A 22,287-nucleotide genomic window follows, 5' to 3' on the forward strand; every position below is an offset into this window, starting at 1 on the left:
AAAAAAAAAGTCACCATAACTCCAGACATCTCTAGTAGTTGACAAACACATCAAGTTGAGTGGACTGGACCCAGTTTTCCCATAGACTAGCTGGTGAAGGCTATCCCTTGGAAAGGCCTGGGTGAAGGATGAGCTGCAGTTTTCAGCAGGTCATGACTGGAGTGGGTTGTACAGCTCACCTCACTTGCCAGAGACCCCTGTCCCTGTTCCCCCATTTTTCCAGAAACACATGCTGACTAGGCCCAGGGTTTTCTCTGGCAAAAGGACTAGCCCCTAGCCATAGTAATAAAAACTGAACTGTCATAAAATAGCCATAGTAATAAAGGAATGAAGAAGATAGGGGAAGGAGAAGGCAATATATGATTTTTTAAATTGCACCAGATAAGGATTGCTTTGATTTGCATTATTTCCCCTCAGTTGGTTCCATTATGCAATAAACCTTCCTAGTTTCTGACAGGGGGAAAAAAAACCCTTAACTGGGGTTCAAGGAAATCCAAGCTAGCTACAAGGTGTTTCTGCTCCACACAGGGGTACTCAATCACAGCATCCAGCTTCAAAAAATCTTCACTACTGTTTCCAACAGCCCTCACACACACCTTTCTTTATTCAGAAGATACAATCTGAATTAAGGACATCTCCTCCTCATGGCCTTTAAGGCAGAGCTGACCTCCAGAAGTGACCCAAAGCACACACCACCAACTCTGTGCTATGCCTGTGCGGCGAGGGAGATGGAGTGAAATATGCTGCTGTCTACCAACAGCTTCCAGTCAGCTCTGAACAGGAATGAAATCCAGAGTGCTTTCCTCCACTACACACTCCCCTGTTGGATAATCTGCTTTTTGGACTGCATAGCAGCAGCTGGCCCTCCCCTTGCCCCATTACCATTTAAAGTAAAACAGACTCAGCTTCTCCTCACAGCCACAGAGAGAAGAAACTTGTTTTCTCACACTTAGGCTCTTTTTTTCTCTTCCATCCCATGCACCCATGGGAAAGAAGTTTCCTTTTTGGGCACCCTAACTCAGGGCAGGCACATGCTGTTCAGCGTTGCATCCACACTCCGCCTTTTTCACTGCCTCACTCTCTCACATGCCCATTTTTCAGGGGGTCCCCAATCATTCGCACACATTCTCAGTGCTGAACGAGCAAATCTTGTGACTTGCTACCAGAAAGCATGAGGCAGCAGTATTATCCCTGCTGAATTATCCCTTGTGGCGACGCTTCAGTTTCGGGCTAATTGCTTTATTATCCATGCAAGCTCTGAAATCTGAAGTGGAGCAAGACAGCTTTCTACCTTGGAAAGCATCTGTACCTCCTATTAGTCCCTCCAAGGCAGGCGAAGCTCCTGAAGCCTTTTGTGCTGCAATCCTACACACACACAACTCAAAGGCTGCTCTGATGATTTAAACATGAATGAGAACACTGCCCACACTGCCAGATCTCTCCTCAGTGTTTTATCTCCTAGGTGAATTTTACTGTCCATACTGCCTGTTGCCTACTGGACCTAAATACAACAGGCTGGGCTGCCAAGCAACAGAAGAACTTCCTTAGGAAAAGAAACCACATACACAGAACAAATGCTGAAAGCCTTCCCCACACACTCCTCAACCCTGTTTTCCAAGCAACTGTCCATTCAGCCATGTTCTTGCAGCTCTCCCTACTACTCATGCAGTTATGTCAACATTGCTGCTGCTGTACTGCACCGATGAGGACAATACAAAGTCAAGTCAATGTTTGAACGGCGCTTGGGAAGCACTGAACACCTGTTGGCAGGGAACATGCTACCACCGCTGCCATGGCCCTGCACGGTCACCCTCTCCTCAAGAAGCAGAGAAATCTGGGAATTTTACAGGAATGCGTCTAAACCAAAAGTAAACACGAATCTACACACCTCCAACTACACAAGATACACACGGAAGCATTCGAAGGGAAAAAACAAACATCCAAGCAACAAACCCCAGAAACTGGTCTCTAGTTTTTTGACATAAAATGAAATCAGAGCACGCCAAGAGGTGTATCTGCTCCACACACGAGTGCTTGAGTACAACATCCCCCAACAGCCTTCACATACACTTTTCTTTAGTTAGAAGATACGATGCGAATGAAGGACTTCTCCCTATAGCCCTGTAATGGGCTATAAGGTAGAAACAATGCTGATCCAGGACAGAAACCGCTGCACAGCCTCCTGCGAGAAGTTATCTCCCCGGTGAACAGGAGACCTCAGGCGTGTCCGCCTCCCTTCTGCCACCATCTCCCATCACACTCTCACTGCTACCAACAGGCAAATTAGCCCTAATAACGCTGACGGCTTCCCTTCTCCCGGCCCCCCGCCACGCCGGGCCCTCGTGTCTCAAGAAAAGTCTAAAGTACTCTCAGGAGCCCGGGGAGCAGCCGCGCTCCCTCCTCGCCAGCTCCGCAAGGCCACCAGATAACACCAGCCCCGGGGGCTGCGGGCGGACGAGAGGCCCCTCGTCGGGGAGACACGGCCTCAAGGAGGAGCCGGGGGCTTTGGGACGCCGGCTCCTTGCCCCGGGCTCCGCCACGCCCTCGGCCCGGCTCTTCCTTCCCGCGGGCGGCGGCGGCCGCCCTCGCACGTTGCTGGGCGGCTCGGGCACCGGCGCCGCTCGCCAGCGGCCACGGCCGCCCTCGCACCCGGCCCGACGTGGCCGCCCCGGCCCGGCACACACAAAGCGCAGCCTCATCGAAGGGAAAGGGGCATCGACCACCGTCCGGCTCCGTGAATTTCCCACTTCCCGCCCCGGCCCGGTCTCGCCGCTCACCCCCTTGCCCATGGTGCCGGGCGACTGCGTGCGGGTCAAGTGACGGGGGGCGAGGAGCGGGGCTCAGCGGCGCCACGTGTCCCGGCCGGCGCAGGTGCGGAACAATAGGAGCACCCCGGCCGGCGCCCTCCTTCCTCTTCCTTCTCCTCCTCCTCGGCTCCTAGCCTTCGCCTCGCCCCCCTCTGCCTCTGCCCCCGCCCGGGCCGTTCCTCTCCGATGCCGCAACCGCGCGGAGCTCCGGCCGCCGCCGGGTTCCCGCCGCATAAAGAGCCTCGCTCCGCCGCCCCGCCCAGCCCGTGTGGCACCCCGCCCCGTGCCCTGAGGGGGCGTGAGCGGGGGGCGGTGCGGGGGGAGTGGCTGCGGCCCGGGCTGCCGGGGAGTAGCGCCCGCGGGCCCTTCCGCTGTCCCGGGTGCATCTTGGGACGGGGGGCTCGCCTTGAGGCTCGCCCAGGCTGCCCCGACCGCGCCTCGCCGGAGCGAGCGCCCCTTCCGCGGCGCCCGTCTTGCCTGCGGCGCCGCCGTCAGGCCGGGGCTCCCCGGGCGCCTTGCCCGCCGCCCCTGCGGGAGCTCGGCCCTGTGGCCGCCCGGAGCCCCCAGGTGCCGGTTCCCCGCGGGTTTTGCCGCCGCTCGCTGAGAGGCTCAAGAGCCCCGGTGCTCCCTTTCCACCCACGCGCTTTGTGCTGGGCATGGTCCCTGCCGTGCTGCCAACCTGCCGGAGCCTCAGCGCGCTCCGTTCCGTGGGAGATGCTCTTGACGGCAACTACTTCTGGTGATTAAGGATTCGGTGGAGAGTTAGGGGGCAGCTTTCTGTGCCCTCTGCTGCTCAGGGAGCCTGGCTAGGGAACCAAGTTTGGCTATGGTCATCCTTCCCTTATGCTTCAAATTCTGTGAGAGACAGATGCAGAAATTATGACTTTGTGTTTGTTTACTTTGTTGGTTTGAGGGTTTTCTTGCTGAAGTTTGTTGACTTTGCTTTTACTTCCATCTAGATTTTCTAATAAAGCAAATGAGCTGATGCTCTTTTTTATTCTGCACGGCTTAGTAGAAGCCCTGGAACCCTGTATAATTTTGGAAATGAGAAAGTTTCAGGAGGCTTCACCTGCTGAGGGTCCCAAAAATAGCTATGAACTTTCTTGGGAAGGAGGAACATAGTTAGAGCACTTCCCAGCTTAGCATGGCTTGAAACCTTTCCACAGGAAAAGAGAACTGAATTCAAGCCTTAAACATCCTGCACAAAGAGCTTGCCCATCAAACTGCCCACAGAACCACGGTCTGTTAGGGGAATATGTGCCACTGCAACCATCATGTTTATTTAAACAATCATGTGTAGAGGCACCACACCGGTGGTGAGGCTTGGCCCCGTCACTTCTCCCTAGACCAGCTTTTAGAGCTTCTGATGGACCTGCTGTTTGCAGATGTGGGGGTGCTCCATCATTGTGACTCCAGCTGGACTTAGAAACATCTTGATCGCTCCGTTCTGAGGTGCTTCTGCAACAGAACATACTGAACATGAAAGCAAAAACTAGCAGTGAGATCAGATGCAATTTTAGACAGCAGACCAGCACTTCAGAGACACTTTTTAGTTGTCTGTGTAAGCTCCATATTGGAGCCTCTCATGGTCGTTATTAGATGTTGCACTGAGTTGACAGACTGGGAGGCTGAAGCTTTTGGTTTACCTAGAAAATACCTGGACAGCTGTCTCCCTACCAAGCTACACCAACCCAACCCTGAGGAGACACTCAGATAGCTTTCATTACTTACCCTTGAGACTTTCTTCTGAAATTTCCCAGGAAAGGTTTGGCTTTTGCCTGTGAGTGGGGAGAAGGGGATAAGCATTAGAAACTGGGTCAAAATTCCAGTGTCTATTCACTGGAAATCACCTATTAGTTTCGTTTTCACGCCTTAACAGCATTTTACTCCTGAACAGCAATGCACCGTACCAAACTTGGCTTGCTTTCTATGTGGCAGTGAAGAAACATTAGCAATAGGACACTAAAAAAAGACCTCCAGTCCACTTCTGCACTATATTGCCCCTTGAAGTGCTCCCTAACCAGTTTGACCCATCTTTTCCTTGGGGTAGTTGATGCATTGTCACTTCTGCATCATACAAAACTGTAGCATGCAGCTGTGGTGCTGTAAACCTGGATTAATGTCTCAGTGTCACTGTCAGTGTTTTAAACAGAGAAGAAATCCATACAGATCAAAAGAAATTTTATTACATCAAACCAGGCAGGGATTGTAATGTTCTGTACTGGAAATGCTTGTGTTCTCTTTCCCTAATAGGTATCAGTGAGATTAGCTTAAGAAAAATCAGGAGAGCTCTGTTTTCAGTATCTACAAGCAATTACAAACTCTTTGAGACCTTGGCACGGTGACTGAGAGAAGCAGAGATAACATACAGGGAACTTCACTCCTGCCAGCAGTTGAAATCCCAGTCAGGCTCTGATACCCGAAAATTCCTGCTCTTTGGCTTGCGTGTCCCAGTCCAGGTCATCCCAGGAGTAATCTTGAATCGTTCCTTTGCAGGTCTGGAACCATACATCGTTTTCCCCTCAGACAGCAGCTGTGGTGTGTTTGTGGGCTGCTGCACAGCAGATGAATTCAAAGGATAGGTAGCATGGGGATGCATTGAAAGGAGAAGGATGAGCCTTAGCTAAGCAGTGCAGGGCGTTATGTGAATGTGGACATCACAAGGCCCTCCTGCCACATTTTTTCCTTTGAGAAGCATGGATTGTTTTACAGCAGGGAGTTTTATTATGGCCATTTTCAGAACAGAACAGTCACTGTGAGGGAAGGCCGACATGCAGAAAAGCTTTAGCAAGTTCCAGTTAGGAGTCCAAGGATCTGAAAGCCCTTTGCTCCTGCTGCTAGATATGACAGCTTGCTCTCAAACATATTCCTTCTTCCAGTAATAGACTCTGTGTAGCTTGATACGGAGAAGCAAATCTTTACCCCTTCACAACTGCCACAGCCTAGGGCTGCATTTGCTGGGAAAACTAGGATCCCAGCAGTGGATAGTACCCAGAATAGGAAAGAACGCCATCTCTCATCTGTTTTTTCTTTCAGTGACATCTCCATCTCGAGTTCTCTGTCAGTGTGGTTCAGAGAAGTGGTCAAAAGGGGTTCATGCTTTTTTGAAGACCACCCTCCTTCAGAGGGGAAACAGAGATGACAAGGTGTATGAAACAGTATTTCTGTCGACCTTCCATCTGTAATTGCAGGCCTCCTACCCTCTGCTGTCTTGTCCCCTGCTTTTAATGAGATCATTTTGAGGCATAAGGCAGTGACTTCATTAAAAGGGGGGGGGGGGGGGCAGGGGGAACAATATCTAACTATGGGGTGAGCAAAGATCAAGATTCACTATACCCTGTCAGGCTTGGCTAAGCTTCCGGCATGTTTTTTCCTTCCCCCTGGCTGAGGGATACAAACATTTTGCATTTTTGACAGTATTTAGTATTTTTATGAAGCCTTCCAAGTCATTCAAATAGTGGTGCAAAAACATGACAAAGGCTTCTGAAGGGCCCAGTGAAAATGAGGGCTCCAGCCTCTACCACTGCATATAAATAGATTCACCTTCCTTTAGAGCAATGGTGTCACAGGATGCAGAGGCAAAGGGCACAAATACACAGCATTCCCGGCATTTCAAGTGCCTCAGTGCTATGCCTGTACAAAATTCCTGTGCACTGGCACTTCCCTAAGTGGGAACTCTGGCCGCTCAGCCTTTCTCTGTGCTAAGCTCAAAGTCCCTCAGCCTGAGCACTTAAAAACTGTGCATCTTTTGTGTTTTCCCAGAGAGGAGGTGGATGGAGGCTTACAAGAGTCATGCAGTGAATCAGATCAGTGTGTGGGATTTAGGGGAATGTGGTTCCTGTCTGACTGCTAGGAGATGGGGTTTTACTTCTGGTTCACAGATCCCCAAAGACTGCTTGGAGGGGGGTGATGCTGTGAGAGCACAGGAAAAAAAGCCATTGCCAGTAGATTGAAATACATAATTCAAGGATTTGTGCTTAGGAATCCACAAATCAAAAAAAGAAAATAAAGGATTAATATCTTGCTCTGAACAAAGCTGTATTTAATGACACTGCATTTAATCTGCATTTAAATGACACTTCTTTTTCAAAGCCCATACTCATAATCTATCATTCCGGTTTTAGTCACCAACACTGTTATTAATTCACCCTACTTTGCCAGTGAGTTATCTGGGAGATAAAGCACCTTTGAAATCCCTAGACTCCCTGGAACCACAGTGTATATATCTGTGTGTGCACTTTGCCATTCCAGAGCAGATAAACTGAGTGCCATGTAACTTATGCCTGCTCTGGAAATCATTTGAGCACTAGTAGCTGTATGGGAATAAATCAAAGAGAGCATAAGGTTTAGCCAAAAAATGTCTGCATGTACTTATTTTTTTTAATTTTTTTTTTTTAATTTTCTTCCCGTTTGCATCTGCCTGTATTCCGTGGCAGGGAGGTGGTTGCATCTAAGTATAGACAAGCTGTTGAAAAATGCCAGATTTTCTTTTCAATCCATACTTTGACTGTTTTCTGCCTGAGAGGACAAGTGGGTGTGTTGATAAGTAAAAGGGAGTTGAAGATTCTTGCTGTAGGGCGGACAAGGAGAAGAAAATAAAGTATGTGTTGCCATACTAGAAACAGCTCTCTTTGGCATTTTACTATCTGCGGAAATATTTTCAAATATACAAAAGGCACAGATAATGTTCTACTGAAAATTTTCATTAGAAAAAGATGATGTTTCTAAGGAGAAACACCCTGAAGTCAGGATGTGCCCAAGTCCAAGCTCTGCTCTCTCCACCTGCCTGTGGCGCAGCCTTCAGCCACAGCATGCTGCTGCATCCAGCATTTCAGGAGAAACACTGCTCAGCAAAAGCTTTCATAGGCTGAGGTTTGTGTTCACCTGCCATAATGCTTCATTTTCCAAGGCTGGTGTTCTCTGGGTTGGAGAGACCTTTCCAGCAGGACTGCCCAAGGTGTTGGAGTGAGGAGAGCAGCCTGACAGGGACCCTTGCTGGCTGCAGCTTCAGAGGCCGAGGTCAGCACAGAGCTCACTGCCTTACCTGGGGACTGATAGCCAGGTAAAGGTGATGGCACAATATTAAGACCCTTTTAATACCTGATCTGGCCTACTGGAGGCTGTGCCTCACTTGCCCATACCTTATGCAGCCAATAATGGTACTAAAGCTAGTGTGTCTGGTAGGAAAAGAGGATACTGGCTGGAACTTGTTGATCTGAAATAGCCTGAATGTGACAAGTTTCTAAGCAAGCTACATAAGCCATTAAATTGACAGGGTGCTGGGGGAGAACTGAGAATATTCTTCCCAGCATGACGGGGATGGATTTTCTGGAGGTGGCTGCTTCTTTTCCCGTACAAATGATTACTTTAAGATAATAAAAAATGAACAATATGAGTTTGGGCACCTAAGGCCTTAAATAGCCATGTCTTTAATTTTAATTTAAGTCTGCATCCATGAATAAAATATTTGATATTGTTCACTAGACAACTGAGTTCTGCACAAGATGTTCAGTTTGGCCCCAGTTCATCAAAACACTTAAATGCTTTGCTGAATCAGGGACCTGCCTCTCATTAGAGTCGGCACTTTTTATTCAAGAAAGGAGAGAGAGCATGGTGCAACCTTGCCTCACTGTGTGGGCTCTCTGGACAAGTGTTGCACACAGTAATTCCTTATGGATTAGGACCCTATTTTCAAGGCCCAGACTCCCACTCTGGATCTTCCACCAGACTCACTTTTCAGCTGGTTATCAAACTGTCATGGCAGTGCTTGAGCTTTGGGAAAGCACTGGTTGTTGAACACTGATTTGTTGCAGGTTTTCTTTCCCTGAACCAGGGAAATTCTTCTGTACAGCCTCAGGATAAGAGAGAAAAGTTTGATAGTATTGGGCTCTGAAATGGAGTCACTTGTTATGCAGGTTCACTTGTATAAGAATCCAGGCCCCATTAAGATTTTTGCAGCAGTAATAAAGTCAAGTATTGTGATAAGGCAAATACTGCAGAGCAGGTATTTTAGTAGTCCTGAAGTGTAATTGTCTACAAAGCACCATGTGGTAAGCAGAAACCAAAGTGCTAAAAGGTCTATCCCCCAGGAACATGCCTTAATAAGAAAGAGGAAGGGTAATCTCATCATTCAGGAGTCTGAGACTGCCTGGATGTCCCCAAAACATCCATCAGCATTTGCAGGGCAAAAGCTTTGTCTCACCACCACAATCCCCTGGCCTTTCCTTTTGCTGCCCTGGCACTTCCCATCTCTCCCAGCAGCAACTCAAGTGGGCTCAAGTGCTATGGACAAACACTGAAACAGGTTGGAGAACCGGTCCCACTTGAAACAAACATGCAGAAAGCATCCCCCACTTTTTTTTCTTTGATGGAGTCTTTTATTTGGAAATCTGCTCTTACACCAGACCCACACAAACAGCACTGCCAGCACAAGGCAGCATTGTCATAGACTGGTGTTGCCACCACAGTGTGGGAGACAGGAGTCCCCAGGTTTGCTGGTAATCAGCTATAGTTCCTATAGCTTATAATGGCCAAGTCTTTCATTGTTAGGAAAAGCACCCTGCCCACCTTGAATTACTAAGGAAATGCTCTTGGCTTCCCGAGGAACAGAGGCAGGGCCTCAAGTAGGATCTCCCTGGGGTCCTGCAGAAGTGACAGAGTTGGGGAACAGGCTGTGAAACACACGAGTCTCACCCCACACTGGGTTTGGGACATTCCGAGTATGGTCCTAATCCCTGACACTCAGACGTACTCCTTACTCCTGGAATTTATGTGCAGATAAATTGGTTGTTGTCTTAGCTGAGATGCACAAGAATCGAGGGAAGAGTAAGAATGTCACCTACACCAGCCAAGTTGGTGGTTAGAAGGTGCAGGCTCACAGTAGTTCTCCTACACTGTGTTTGCAGAGGGAGTTTAGTACCCTGGGAAACACTAAGCCATTTGCATGATTGATGTTTAAATACAGGGCTACTTGAGGACAACGTAACTTGGGGAAAAGGATGATTAAAAAATGGTTTTGAAATGAACAAGATAGCTCCATAAAATCTTCCACTGCCTGAGATGAAAAGCCAGCAAAAATAAGCTTCACCAACAAATACATTTAATTGTAGCTTTTGTGGTGGGAAAATAAAACAAGAGAACTGCCAGAACAGTAGGTTGCAGTCCATGGCATGAGTGCATTGGTATCATTATAGTCTTGACATGAGCAGTTACCCTTATTAAGAAGTGCATATTCAGCAGCAAAATTGTTCTGTGAAGATGGGCTGTAGCCCAAGGATGTGTTATATTCCCAGTACTTACTGCTCAGAGCAACTCAAATAGGCATGAGCAAGCAAAACACTGACCAGCTATAGATTTTTTGCTTCAAGTCTTCCTTAGAATTTTAATTCTGTAACAATTTAATTCTGCAATAAGACCTGTTTTCAGAAAATCTTTCTCCTCTTAAAAACCCTCCGTATTTGCACTCATCACTGTTCTGGGGCAAAAGAAAAGAACTGCTTATCAACACAAGTTAATATTACTCCATGGAAAAAAGTAAGAAAATTAATTAGAAGAAGAGAATTGCTGAGTGTGAGAGAGAACTCAGATGACAGGCATAATTGACAAGGTCACTGGCTTTTACAAAGGTGTCATTTAAAAAATTTTGTGCCTACATGTTCAGAATCTAAACGAGACCTTAAAAAGTAGCCTCAACTAGTAGTAATTGAGAAAGAACCTGCATAAACCTGCAGTTTCACCTGTGCTGTGGATGAAGTTCACTAGATCTGGAAAAATTAGAGCAAAGTCCTAGCAAGTGTTGTCTCTATTGCTGCTTACTGTGCATAAAGACCAGAGGACACAGAGGCTCTCACACTTCAATCAGCTTCAGCATGTGTTGCAAAGAGTGCAAATGGGCCGTGGGCACTGGTGTCTGACACACTCCCAGGAGCACGGCTGGACACTGCATGGCCATGGCCTGACTGCAGAGCAGAGCAGAACTCACTGCCTTTCCAAAAGTTCCTGCAGAGCAATGATGGCTCAGGCTAAAACCAGAGAAGGGTCTGCATTATCTCCTCTATGTGGCATGCAGGCCACATAGTCCGTGTTGGCAGGGCAGAGCCAGGTGCCAAGGGCAAGTTCTGGCAAGGATGCTGCTCCATTGCTTCCTCCACCCTCTCTGGCCTTGGGGGGCTTTGCAAGCCAAGGGGATTTACTGCCCTGTGCTGAGATGGCTACAAGGCTATTCCAAGTGACATATCCTGATATGCTGGTGAGTTATAACTTTCAGGCTGCTCCAGGCACTCCCCTGCACCATCAAGGCACTTCAGCGGTCCCTCTGTGCATCTGAGGGAAACAGGGTGGCAAGTCCTTTCTTGTGGGGCCTCCCATTGTGCCAGGCAGGCTATCATGCACCTGTCACACTCCTCGCTGCCCTAGATAAGAGTTGCACATAGACCAGAGGCAGTGATAGCTCTGTCTGAGGCATTGTGCTCAGATTAGGAGAAATTGGTCCTGTGTATGATCAAATTAGCAAAAGTACAAACTAGCAGCTGATAGAGGCACATACCACGCACACAGGAACAAATTATTGCCAGGGAAGATCATGTGGGTTATAATGCATCCATTCCTGTGGCTGCCCAAGGCTGAGGACAGGATGCTGCCCATTTGACATGAATAAGAAGAAGTGCAGTGGTACATCCTTCTGAGAGCTCGCTTGTGTTCTCCTAGCTGCTCTGATGCACTGCATTAGCCACTTGTGGATTTACCCAGCTGGCAAACTGACTCTCCAGTTGTAGTCCCACACTAAAAGCCCCATCATGTCATTGTCTACATAGTACATGAGGGAGAGAGAAACACAGCACAAAGGGGCCAGGGTTGAATGTGTGCTATTTCCAAACTCACTTGAGAGCAACTCTCCAAGAGCAACTCATTCCATTGATATCCACCACTGATCCTAGAGTGAGGTGTCACTCTGGAAGACTCCTTGTTTCCCCACTAACTTGGGCCCTGTTCAAAGACCTAAACTTTTCAATAAGCTAAAGTTAGGGGCAGTGAATTGCACAAAAATTTGTCTTGGCTCAGCTCTTTGGAAAGTTCACGGTGAAGATCTGCCCATGTTCTGATTAGGATCACACAGTTCCAGGCAAACCTGAAAGCCCAGCCTCTCTTTAGAGGATATCATCAACTCTTCACCAGAATGCTGATGCATCTTTTCGATGTCCTTCTGGCACTGGCTGCTTTGGGGCAAGTGCAGATTCCCTTTCATGATACACATATGTGTACCAGGACCTCAACGTTATGTTAACAGCACCTGAAATTGTGGTAAATCTGCTGACTTGGAGCTTGGGTTTTCCCCTGATGAAAAGCGAGATGTCTACTCCTGTGCTTTGCTCCAGGCGCTCTCTTGTTTGTCGGCTTTGTTCTTTCCCACAGGCTGCTGAAAAAGCAGCATTCCCTGGGGCCACAGCGTTAACATCTAGCACTCCAAGAGGCAATTACAGTGGAGACTGCAGAGCGGGGGAGCAGCTCTGAGGAAGAGCATGTCCCAGGAGGACGTGCTTTGCTCCCCCCATGCCACTGCTCTGCACAGGGCACAGGTATCTGCCAAATACATGCAGTACAGCAGCCCAGCTCCCCATCCCCCGTGTGGTTTTTTTAATGATTCTGTGGTATTTAGATACATTTAGACCTTGGCTTGCCAGCACATAGCTATTGTCTGCATGGGCATGTCCTCGAGAAACGATGCAAAAGGCCCATTATGGTTAGTGATAGACCTGGGCTGGATAATTGAGATCCACCCTTAAGCCTCAAGATCTGATCTAGTGCTCAAATCCAGCAGATTCCTCTCTTGCAGATAAAAGGAAAAAAAAAAAAAAAAAAAAAAAAAAAAACCCAAACAACCCAAAACCTCAACCAAACCCAACATTTTCAAAGCTGAATTTTCTCACTTCTAAAAAGCCTGAGGAATTTCTTTTGGTTTGAGGGCTGTGTCAGAGTTCTGATCTTGTTCTCATATATATATGAATGTTCAGATGGACTGCTGGATGCATTATCTTGTTTCAAGCCTGGTCTCCACTTAAATTGGAAATGTTTAGTGGGAGAGGATAATAATGAGTTCAGTGAATATCTGGGAAAATTAATTTTAAGGCACATCTGTGACAGGGCTTTTTGTGCCAGAATAACAATATTGTTAAGGAACAGCTCTTTTTTTACTTCATCTTTTTTTTTTTCCTTTGGCAGAGAAGTTGAAATTTCCATAATGACAAGAACCTTAGTGCAATGCAGTTGAATCCACTTAAAAGTCTTCTTGCCAACAAGTAATCTTTTTTGTTTAACTTATTGAAATCAGCTAAACCAAGAGAACTCTCTTGTGACAGCAAAAGCAGTACTCCCACAAGGAAGGTTTGCTTGGATAGCTTTTCCAGAGTACTTACACCTGGAAATGTTAAGACTAAGACATCACTGAAGTAAATACATAGAAATATATATATTGCAAAGAGGTGATGAAGAAAACAGCCTGAGTAATCTCCAGCCTATCCCAATGGACAAATGAGAAAGCTTCCACTTCTTACATAAACAGAGGGAGCTTCCTGTCTCTTATTTATGCCCCAATAGGTAGGAAGACAACAGTAACAAACACTGCCAGCCTTGTCTTCATTCTTTGAAGCTTATTTCCTTACAGTGTGCACACAAACCTCTCCAAGGGTATTGCCTAACTCACCAGACAGCCTCCCCGAGGTATGTTCTTAAGAGCTAAATCATGTCACACCCAGGCAATCCTCTTTTCCTGCGTCTCCAGGCAAGGGCTCAGCACGGCTTATAAAAATATGCAAATCATTCGCTGAGTGTAAAAGAAAATATTTCCTTGCCCCGAGGAAGTCAACAGCAGTAAAGAGATGGAAAAGACTGGGGAAGATCTAGAAGGGGTCAGCTCTTCTCTAGTTGAAATTACAGGGGTCTGACCTGGAATATTGTGTGCGGTTTTGGTCGCTGCAATAAAGGGACACTGATCTCTTCTCTGTGGTGGGAGTGACAGGGCCCGAGGGAATGACTTGAAGTTGAGTCAGGGGAGGTTTAGGTTGGATATTTGGAAAAGGTTCTTCACCATAAAGGTGGCTGAGCACTGAACAGGCTCCCCAGGGAAGTGGTTATAGCACCAAGCCTGACAGAGTTCAAGAAGCATTTGGACAATGCTCTTGGGCATTTGGTGTGACTCTTGGGGATGGTCCTGTGCAGGGCCAGGAGCTGGAATCCATGATCCTTGTGGGTTCCTTCCAACTCAGCATATTGTGTGATTCCATGAAGCAGGGTGATGGAGAAGCCAAAACCTCCACACTGGCCAGCAGGACTGGGCAGTGGGGCAGAGGGTTCCCCTCATGGCTCAGTGCAACCCGAGCTGAGCAGCTGTGGTGGCCCTTGAAGGAGCTTGGGGTGCTGCTGCCTGGCAGGACTGGGATGGCTCGGGCACTGCACCTGCCCAGCATCTGTCCCCCAGCTTGAGCTTGTCTGGCTCTCCTGGCCATCAGGGAGGGAGCTTAGAGAAATCTGTGGCTTCTGGTGGCTGATGTAGTGCCCTGGGCACTGCAGAAAAACATTATTTCTGCTGACTGACCGAAGGAGCTGTGATGGGCCTGGAGGGGATTGCTTGCAAGTGGTTAGTGCTCTGCTGCTGGCCTTTATAGGCTGGACCTATTGCAGAAAGGGCCTTTCAAATGTTACAGATACTTTTAAAATCTTGCTTAGCAGCTTGAAGAAATAGCCTTTATCTTCTTCCTTAACTTTTGGGGCAACATTTTCCAGGGATACTTACAAACTCAAAATGTAGGCTTCCTGATGTAGGCTGAATGTATAGAGGAAGAAGCTAGCATTAAAAAAATTGGAGCAGTACCACCTCCCAGAGAACCACACTAGAGAAGTTTTTGCAAACCTAATCACCTGCTCCTAAAGGAAGTCACTCAACCAGCTCCTCTCAAGCCAAAACACTGAACGCTTAAACAACAAATTGAGATATTGGCTGAAATAGGAAAAGCTTTTTAAATCCATATTGACCAATGCAGTTCAAAAGGGAGGTTTATTGTTGCAAGTGTATATACTATAAATACGGGGGTTATTTGGTGTTCTGAGAATTGCGTAACAGACTGTTTTATGTGATCTTTCAAGCAATGATTTTAGCATGAGTGAGGTGGGTGGTTTTCTGAGTATAAGATTTCACCAGTGTGCTAAGGCTTTTGGAGAGCTTCCACCCTAAGAAAGACGGATTTGTCATGCTGGGGTTTTTACCTCTCCCAGGAGACAGCGAACAGACATGGTGATAAAAGGACATAACCCCCTGGAAGAAAAGAAAAAATTGTGAGAGTAAAAGAGGAGATATATTTTTTTTATTGCTCTTCCAATCAGGGAGTTGGCTCTTCACTTCAGTTTTGGAAATAACCTTTTGTTAATATTGCCAACACAGGCAGCAGTGGGGGGGTCAGCTTGATTCTAGCAGCACTCCCAGAGTCCTTGACAGCAAAACATAGGTGCTTTCGTGCTCTGTGGACATTCAGCAATCCTGAAATCAGCCTTTAATATGGCAAGGAGGGAAAAAAAGGTCACAGAACAAGGAAGGGTGTGTGATCAGATATGGGGAGGGTGCCACCAGGCAGGGTGCCATGAGGCAGGTGTGGCAAGCTAGAATACAGTCAAAAGATGGCAGCTCCCTTTCTTCACCTGAAGGTCTTCAGGACTGCAGAGGGACCTGGCCATGACTGGTATTCAGTCTTGTGCTGTTAACTCTTTAAATTTCCAGTCTCCAGTTATGCCATGTGGAGCCTCCTTTCTCTGCTCAGAAATGGGGCAGTAGATTGCAAAATGTCTCTTGTAGATGCAACGCCATTAGGAAATGTAATAGTCAGGGAAGGCCAGGGTGGAAAACAACCATGGATGTGGATGCAGGTTACACCTCTGGTTCCTGTTGGCAACACAGTGCCTGTGTCTCTGTTGATGCAGGATTATTTTTTGCTTGTCTGATGTGGTTGGGACAGGAAAGCCAAGCTCCTTGCCATCAGTCCATCTGAGTTAATGAGTATGGACTGGGTTTGCCTCTATAAAAGGCAATGCCTTGAAAGAACACTGAAGTGTAATAAAAAAAGGTAATCTGAGTACTGCACCTAATTTTGTGCTCAGCACTGTGTAGCTGCAATGTTACTCACTCTTACTAGACCTTTACACCAGTTGGATTGCAAGACTAGATTTCTACCCAGCATCTGAAAGAGAAAGAAAAGTTTGATCCAAAGGGTAGGGTTTAGGCCTGAACTGTGAAGGAGATCAAGCGGTAAACTTCACTTCACAGGCATTGCCCTGCTTCTAGCCATACTTAAGTCTCAAACACCATGTACTAATTGATGAGGATTCATCATGAAGCCTAGGAAACTCCAGCTATATCCTAAGTGGAAAACTATAGTTCCCCACTGCACCATGCACTCCTATGCAAGGTGCCCTCCACATTTTCTCCTGCAGTTTAGCCATGAGCTCTCTGGCTGTTGTCACCCAGCCCCACCCAGCTAAATGAAGGGGATGCTGATTGAATGCATTCCTAAAGCCTTCTTCCAAAAAGGCCATGGGCCATCCCCAATTGCCTCACCGATTAGCTCATGGTGATCTAAGCCTCCCCTTGCTCTGAGACAGGATCCAGAATACCTCACCCTCCCCCCCCGAATGTGGAGACAGGTTTTAAAGACCGATGGGTGGTAGCCCAGAAGCACTGTCTGTGGGTACTTACTGGAATACTAGCAATCCTTAAAAACTTGAAAATATTGCCCCTATGGCTACCATAAATCACCGTTATTTTAAATCAAGTCAGGCCTGCCTTGCATCCATGGACATGGAGAATAATGCATCACAACTTTTACAGATGTGCCTAGAGGAAAAACATGACAGAGTCTACCACATCTTCCTCAGAGGTCATGTTTTCTAAGCCCTCTGCCCAGCTTGCTAATTCCTCTTAAAATTTTTGCTCCCCTCTCCAAGCCTTTATCCTGATATAGTGCAAACATAAGTCTGAATCCTGGCCTCTACATCAAATTCACTGCGGCCCTAAATGAACAATTTCCCCGGTGAGAGAATAGAAACCAAATCAAAGAGAATACTTGTCACTGGGTCATTACTTCATAGAGTCTTTTTTTAAAAAGACTGAGCCAAAATCCTGCCTTTATCCATCTCTGAACTCCGGATAAACTTACACTTGAAATGCACACATGGGCCCATAAGCAGAGCCTGACCCACATTAATTCCTGAGCAAGACATTAATAATGCACAAGAAACTTGGGACACTCAGTTTGATTTACCAAAAGGTCATGTCCACAGATTGAGTTGCAGGTCTCAGCACCAAGGCCTGCGTGACTTCTCTATGACAGCAGAGGTGGAGGAGTCTTTCCAGGTGGCATTCCTTCTCCCTGTCCCAGCAGCAAGGACAGCAGAAGGCATGGTGTGCATTACTGTTCTGGGTTTCAGCACATCTACCTGTGGTAACTGGAGAAGCCGTGGCAGAGCATGAAGAAGGCAAGCTGAAACTGATCCAATAAACGTGCAGTCCCCCAGCTTATCCAGTTGCAAATCCCACTTGAGAGGATGTCAGTACTGCTGTGTCAGAGATTATGGAAGAATGGGCCTTTCACGTTTTACAGTTATAAATACAAAAATACATGCAAATGAAATAAGTTTCCATATTATGTGTCCCTGTCATAATAACTGAGAACCTGAGAGGGCATGTGTAAGAAAGTCACAGCAAGAGCTGAATGTCACTGGGAGAAGCTTGACCTCTGAAGTTTAGCAACCAGAAGGAAGACTCACACATCTGGAGTTCCAGGTAATACACAGAGGAGGCCACTCCTATCAAGCAGCCAGTGTGGATCTCAGCTGCCAGAAGGCTTTGCCTGGCTCGAATGCATCTGTGCCTTTATCTCTTGGGACAGGGAGGAGGGAGTTAACAGTCTTGTAGTTTCCAACCCGAGCCTGAAGGCACAGGATGTGCCCAGGCAGAGAGGAGGGGTGGATTGAGGGGCCCTTAGGCTGCATACAGAAAGGGAGGGTTGCAGGGTGTCTGGGGTGACCTGTGGAAGCAAAGGGCTCTCAGGCTGCACACAGCAGCACCGGTGCCGCTGCAGCGATAAAAGCCACCACAGGTGTGCAGGCAAAGCAGACTGGGCTGGTGATGTTTGGAGAAAGCAATAGCTGCAAGGCATCCTGCTTGTCTGAGCTCTGTGTCCTTCCACCCCTGGCAGAGCTGGCAAAGGACATGGAGCCACCAGGAACACATGATACCTTGCAACTGTGCACCTGCTCCAGGAGCTGGGGCACTTGGTACTGCACTCAGTGTGCAGGTGTCTGCATCAGCACCTTCCTCAGAGGGCTTCTGGCCAGCCTGCCACATCCCCAGGTGCTCAGGGCTCAACTCCATCCTCCAGAGCTGGATGTGCCTCAAGCCTTGCACAGGGCTTGTGAAATCCACATCTCCGCACTGCTCTGTCTCTCCAGCTGTGCTACGGGGCTGCCAGAAGTGCTCCCAGTGCTGGAGCTTATCTCTAATTCCCAGTGCCTCCTAGCTCTGTGCCCCTTAATCAGAAAAAGCCACAGGTGCTCAGAAGGAGTCTGCTGCCAGGGCTGACCTGGGGCCCAACCCACAGTGAACTTGCTGGAGGAGAGGGAAGGGTGGATCCTGAACAGTGACCTGACACAGGGTGATGGAGTGAGGGGCTGCCCCTCATGCTTGCTAGCACTGGGGCTTCACTGTGGGGCTGCTCTGTTTGTATAATCCCTCGCTGGCAGAGCTGCTCTGGGAGCTGTGGTTCTCCAATTGTCCATCACATGGGCTGCATCCTCTCAAAAGGTGCCTCCTGTCCCCTGCACAACACACCAAAGCAATGAGGTGAGAATCAGATACGGATGAGACTCCTGAAGTCCCTCATCTGGCGTGCCTGAATAGCAGTACCCAGATGGCAACTCCTGCTGCTCAGATGGGAGTTTTGTCTGACTTTTGTATTTGCTTCTGTTCTCTGCTTTACCTGTTCTCAGTCTCCTTATTCTCCCTAAGTTGAGCAAATGTCCAGCTGAGCATGGAGAGGGAAAAAGAAAAAGAGATTGTTTGCAGCCTTGAAATAGCATATAAATCATCTGTATCCATTGCTCAGCTCCACCACGGGGATTTGGAATGGATTGACACTGTTTTCCCACTTGTAAAAGAGAGATAATCAGTCTTCCCTAAACTGTTGCTGGGAGAAAGTTTGGCTTTGCTCATTACACCATTTGAGGTTGTTAAAGAGCAGGCTAGCTAGTCTATCACCCGGCTGGAAGGCACTCTGTGACTTTAAATACAGCAGCTTGTTGCAGGGGGGAGGATCATAAATTCCACAGGGCACCAGATAAACTGGAGGAGGTGAAAACACAAAGGGGCAGTTGAAGTTTCAAATCCCTTCCCCCCCACCCCATCCTCTGCCTCCTTCCTCCCACCCTCCCACCTTTGCCATGCCAACACAACAATAACGTTGACAGCTCTCTCCATCACTGCTGGGGGCTAAAGCAGCTCTGCTGCTCCAGGTCCTGCTGCCCATGGGCCGTGTCTCTCCTTAATCTCCATTCCTCCCCCTTGGTCAACAGGTGGACAGCTCGAGCAGCCTCTCACCCGGGAAAAACAGAAGAGGAATGGTGATAGAGGGAAGGACAAGGCTGGAGGGAGGCAGGGGAACAGAGGGTTGCAGCAGGGGGTAGGATGGAAAATCTGGAGCTGAACAGAAGGAAAAAATGGAGGTCCTGAGGTAAAAGCTGGAAGGGGAGAGAGGAGCACACAGACATGCTTGCAAAAGAAAGGCAGCAGTGGAAGCATGGAGGAGGGCTTGTCAGTTGGAGCTGGCGTTGCACACATTTCCTGGCCAGTGGGAAAAGATGAGAGGTCACACAGAGGCTCTTTCCCAACACACACTGCTCCAGGCAGGTGGCCTGGGAGCACTGATGCACTCAGTTAGCAACCAGCTTCACCTGGCACTGCTGGAATGGTTTTGGGACCAGGCCAGAGATCCACAGAAGCAACATCTCCTTCATTTGGTGCAAACAGTGCCCACTTTGCCCAGCTCCAGCCCTGACTGTTTGTCTTCCCCAGGGCAGGGTGGTGATCAGTCATACAGGGGTCACCCAACTTGTTCTGCTGCTTTGGTTGGACAACAGGGAACAATTACAGGACAGTTCCCATGTGGATGAAGACAAGGAAAACAAGGCTGTATTTAAAAGTGTTACCAGTGTAATAGTTTTGGAAGGGGGTTGGGAAGGGGAGGGAAGACAGCACTCAGAGCAGCAACAACCCAAGTATGGGTAGAGTTATACTGCAAAGGAGTACTTTTAATGGGAAAGGTTATTTCACTTTTTCAAGGAAAGCCTATTTCACGTGGAAATTCCTGCAAACAACACCAACAAGTGTTTTGTGTGGAAGAAGTATGTATACAAGAGCCTAGAAATGCACCCAGGTCACTGTGTTATGACAAACTCCTGCTCATCAGCTGCATGTTGCCTGGGGTGGAACATCTGAGTTCACAACACATGCGGGGTCATTGCAGATAGACAAATTAAGCTATAATCATTATTTCTTGGTAGTTTGTTCCCACACCTAGACAGTGGCTCTAAGCACTAAAATGTGTGCTGTGCAAGGAAAATTAGGCTAATGCAGCTTTGGGAATAGCATGCAACTGACAAACCACTTTGGGGGAGACAGAATCTTCAGTAGTTATTTTTCATTGCATGGAGGAACAACTGCAGTAGCTATGCAGCAAAAGACATGTCCACTTGTCTTCCCACTGCCGGGAGACTTCTCTGATAGAGATTCCCAGGGCAGCTACAGCCACAGAAAGGGGACAAAACCAGAGAGGCTACACCAGCAGGATTGACTGACTTCAGCCTGGCTCCTTATGCTCTTGGCCTCACCTCCAAATTCTCCTTCATCCAGAAACATTAACCCCAAGCCCTCGCTGACTGCATCTATTTTTCAGCAGCGATGCACGCTCAGGCTTGGAAAAACACCGGTCATTAATGGATCCTGCACAGAAAGGATCGCAGGCTACTTGCAGCCCTTGGGCTGAAAAACACATTCCCCCAAATGAAGGGTAAAAGAATTTGCCTCTTTGTTTTAGAGATTGTTCTCCCCAACCCTAAGCACAAGCTGAATATTCATGAACCTCCTATATGAATTGGTTATCTTCTAAAAGCAAATACAAAGTCCCCATTCTGCATGAGGTGCCCAGGCACCGGACAAAGCCAAGTGTCTGCTCTAGCCGTGGGTTTCCCAGGGACTCTGTGTGCTGCTTTAAACCAGTTACTCTTGCCTATTAAAACAGGATCAAAATGAACAAAGAGGAAAAGATCCTTCCAGAGCTGTTTGAGGCAGCTGCAGCTAGTTCAGACTTCTACATCTCTTGACCTAACATGACTCCCAGGCTGCCACATTGTCTGCATGGGAAGCCAGAAGGGAAGGTAACGTGATTTTTATTGTGAGAGCTGTTCACCAGTGCAGTCAGCCTAATTTATGTTAAGAGTTCATGTTGCTAAGTAGTTTGCCAGCACAGAGGTCCACCTTCATGTCCGAGCTGTATTTGTGGTAGGAACAAATGGGTTTGTATGAGTACAGACCTGTGTAATGGCCCATTTGCAGGTGTTTGTGGTAACGTGCACAGGGGAAATGGGCATTTGTGGGTGGGAGCACTCCTGAGGTTGTTGAGGATATCTGAGTACGGTTCATTCTTCATTCGTTGTATAGAGGATGGAGCTGACATGATGGCATTTAAGAACTGAGTATCACTTGGGAGACAGACTCAGGTCCAAGTGAGATGGCAGGAATGTGAAAAATAAAAATAAAAAGGTGAGCACTTGCAAGTATGTACACAATATACACAAGACATGTCTACTGTCTGTGCTGGGTCTGACAGGAATGGAGTTAGGAAGGTAACTTCACAGCAGCCTGTTTAGTGCATCTGCCTCCCAAAGGGAAGTGGTGAATGAATTTCTTGTTTTGCTTTGCTTCCATGTGCAGCTTTTGCTTTTCTTGTTGAATTGTAATGATCTTGACCACAAGGGGATTTTTTTCTCCCCCTGACCTATTGAGGTGGGGGCAATGAGAGTGGGTGAGTGGGCATCTGGCAGCCAGTCGTGGTCAGTCCACCACTGTCCTGTCATTCGGGTGGCCTGCCTCCTTCCCAAGACCCTGTGTGCAGACAGTGGAGATTTTTAGGGACTTGTTAGGGATTTTTTAGATTCTTTGGAGGTTGGTAAGCAATTCAGACGGCCTGTGTGGGGAACTGCCTGGGGCTGGGCAATAGGAAGGAGTACCAAGGTCAGACTGACCTTGTGTCTGAATGCCTGGGAACACAGCTGTCATTGCCCCTGAAAATATCACCCAGTACTGGTGCTATATCCCAGTACAGCAACTGCCTCTGGGCTGGCCTTGCCAGACTGGGATTTCAGAATTGCCAGAGACCACTGCCTC

General features: G+C 47.8%; 1 protein-coding gene across 2 annotated transcripts in view; it reads right to left on the minus strand.

Annotated features, from left to right (window-relative positions):
• ATP1A1 (ATPase Na+/K+ transporting subunit alpha 1) overlaps positions 1–22,287 on the minus strand; it is a 179,126-nt gene that overhangs the window by 22,854 nt on the left and 133,985 nt on the right. The window contains exon 1 of one of the 2 annotated variants that reach the window (XM_068181970.1): positions 2,778–3,016. The exons of the other annotated variant lie outside the window; for it this stretch is intronic. Coding sequence (XP_068038071.1) covers positions 2,778–2,789 — 12 coding nt within the window. The 5' untranslated portion in view covers positions 2,790–3,016. Of the gene's footprint in view, positions 1–2,777; positions 3,017–22,287 lie in introns of those variants that run through there. 2 annotated transcript variants of the gene reach the window in all.

This window comes from Anomalospiza imberbis, chromosome 2, assembly GCF_031753505.1.
Source record: "Anomalospiza imberbis isolate Cuckoo-Finch-1a 21T00152 chromosome 2, ASM3175350v1, whole genome shotgun sequence".
NCBI lineage: Eukaryota > Metazoa > Chordata > Aves > Passeriformes > Viduidae > Anomalospiza > Anomalospiza imberbis.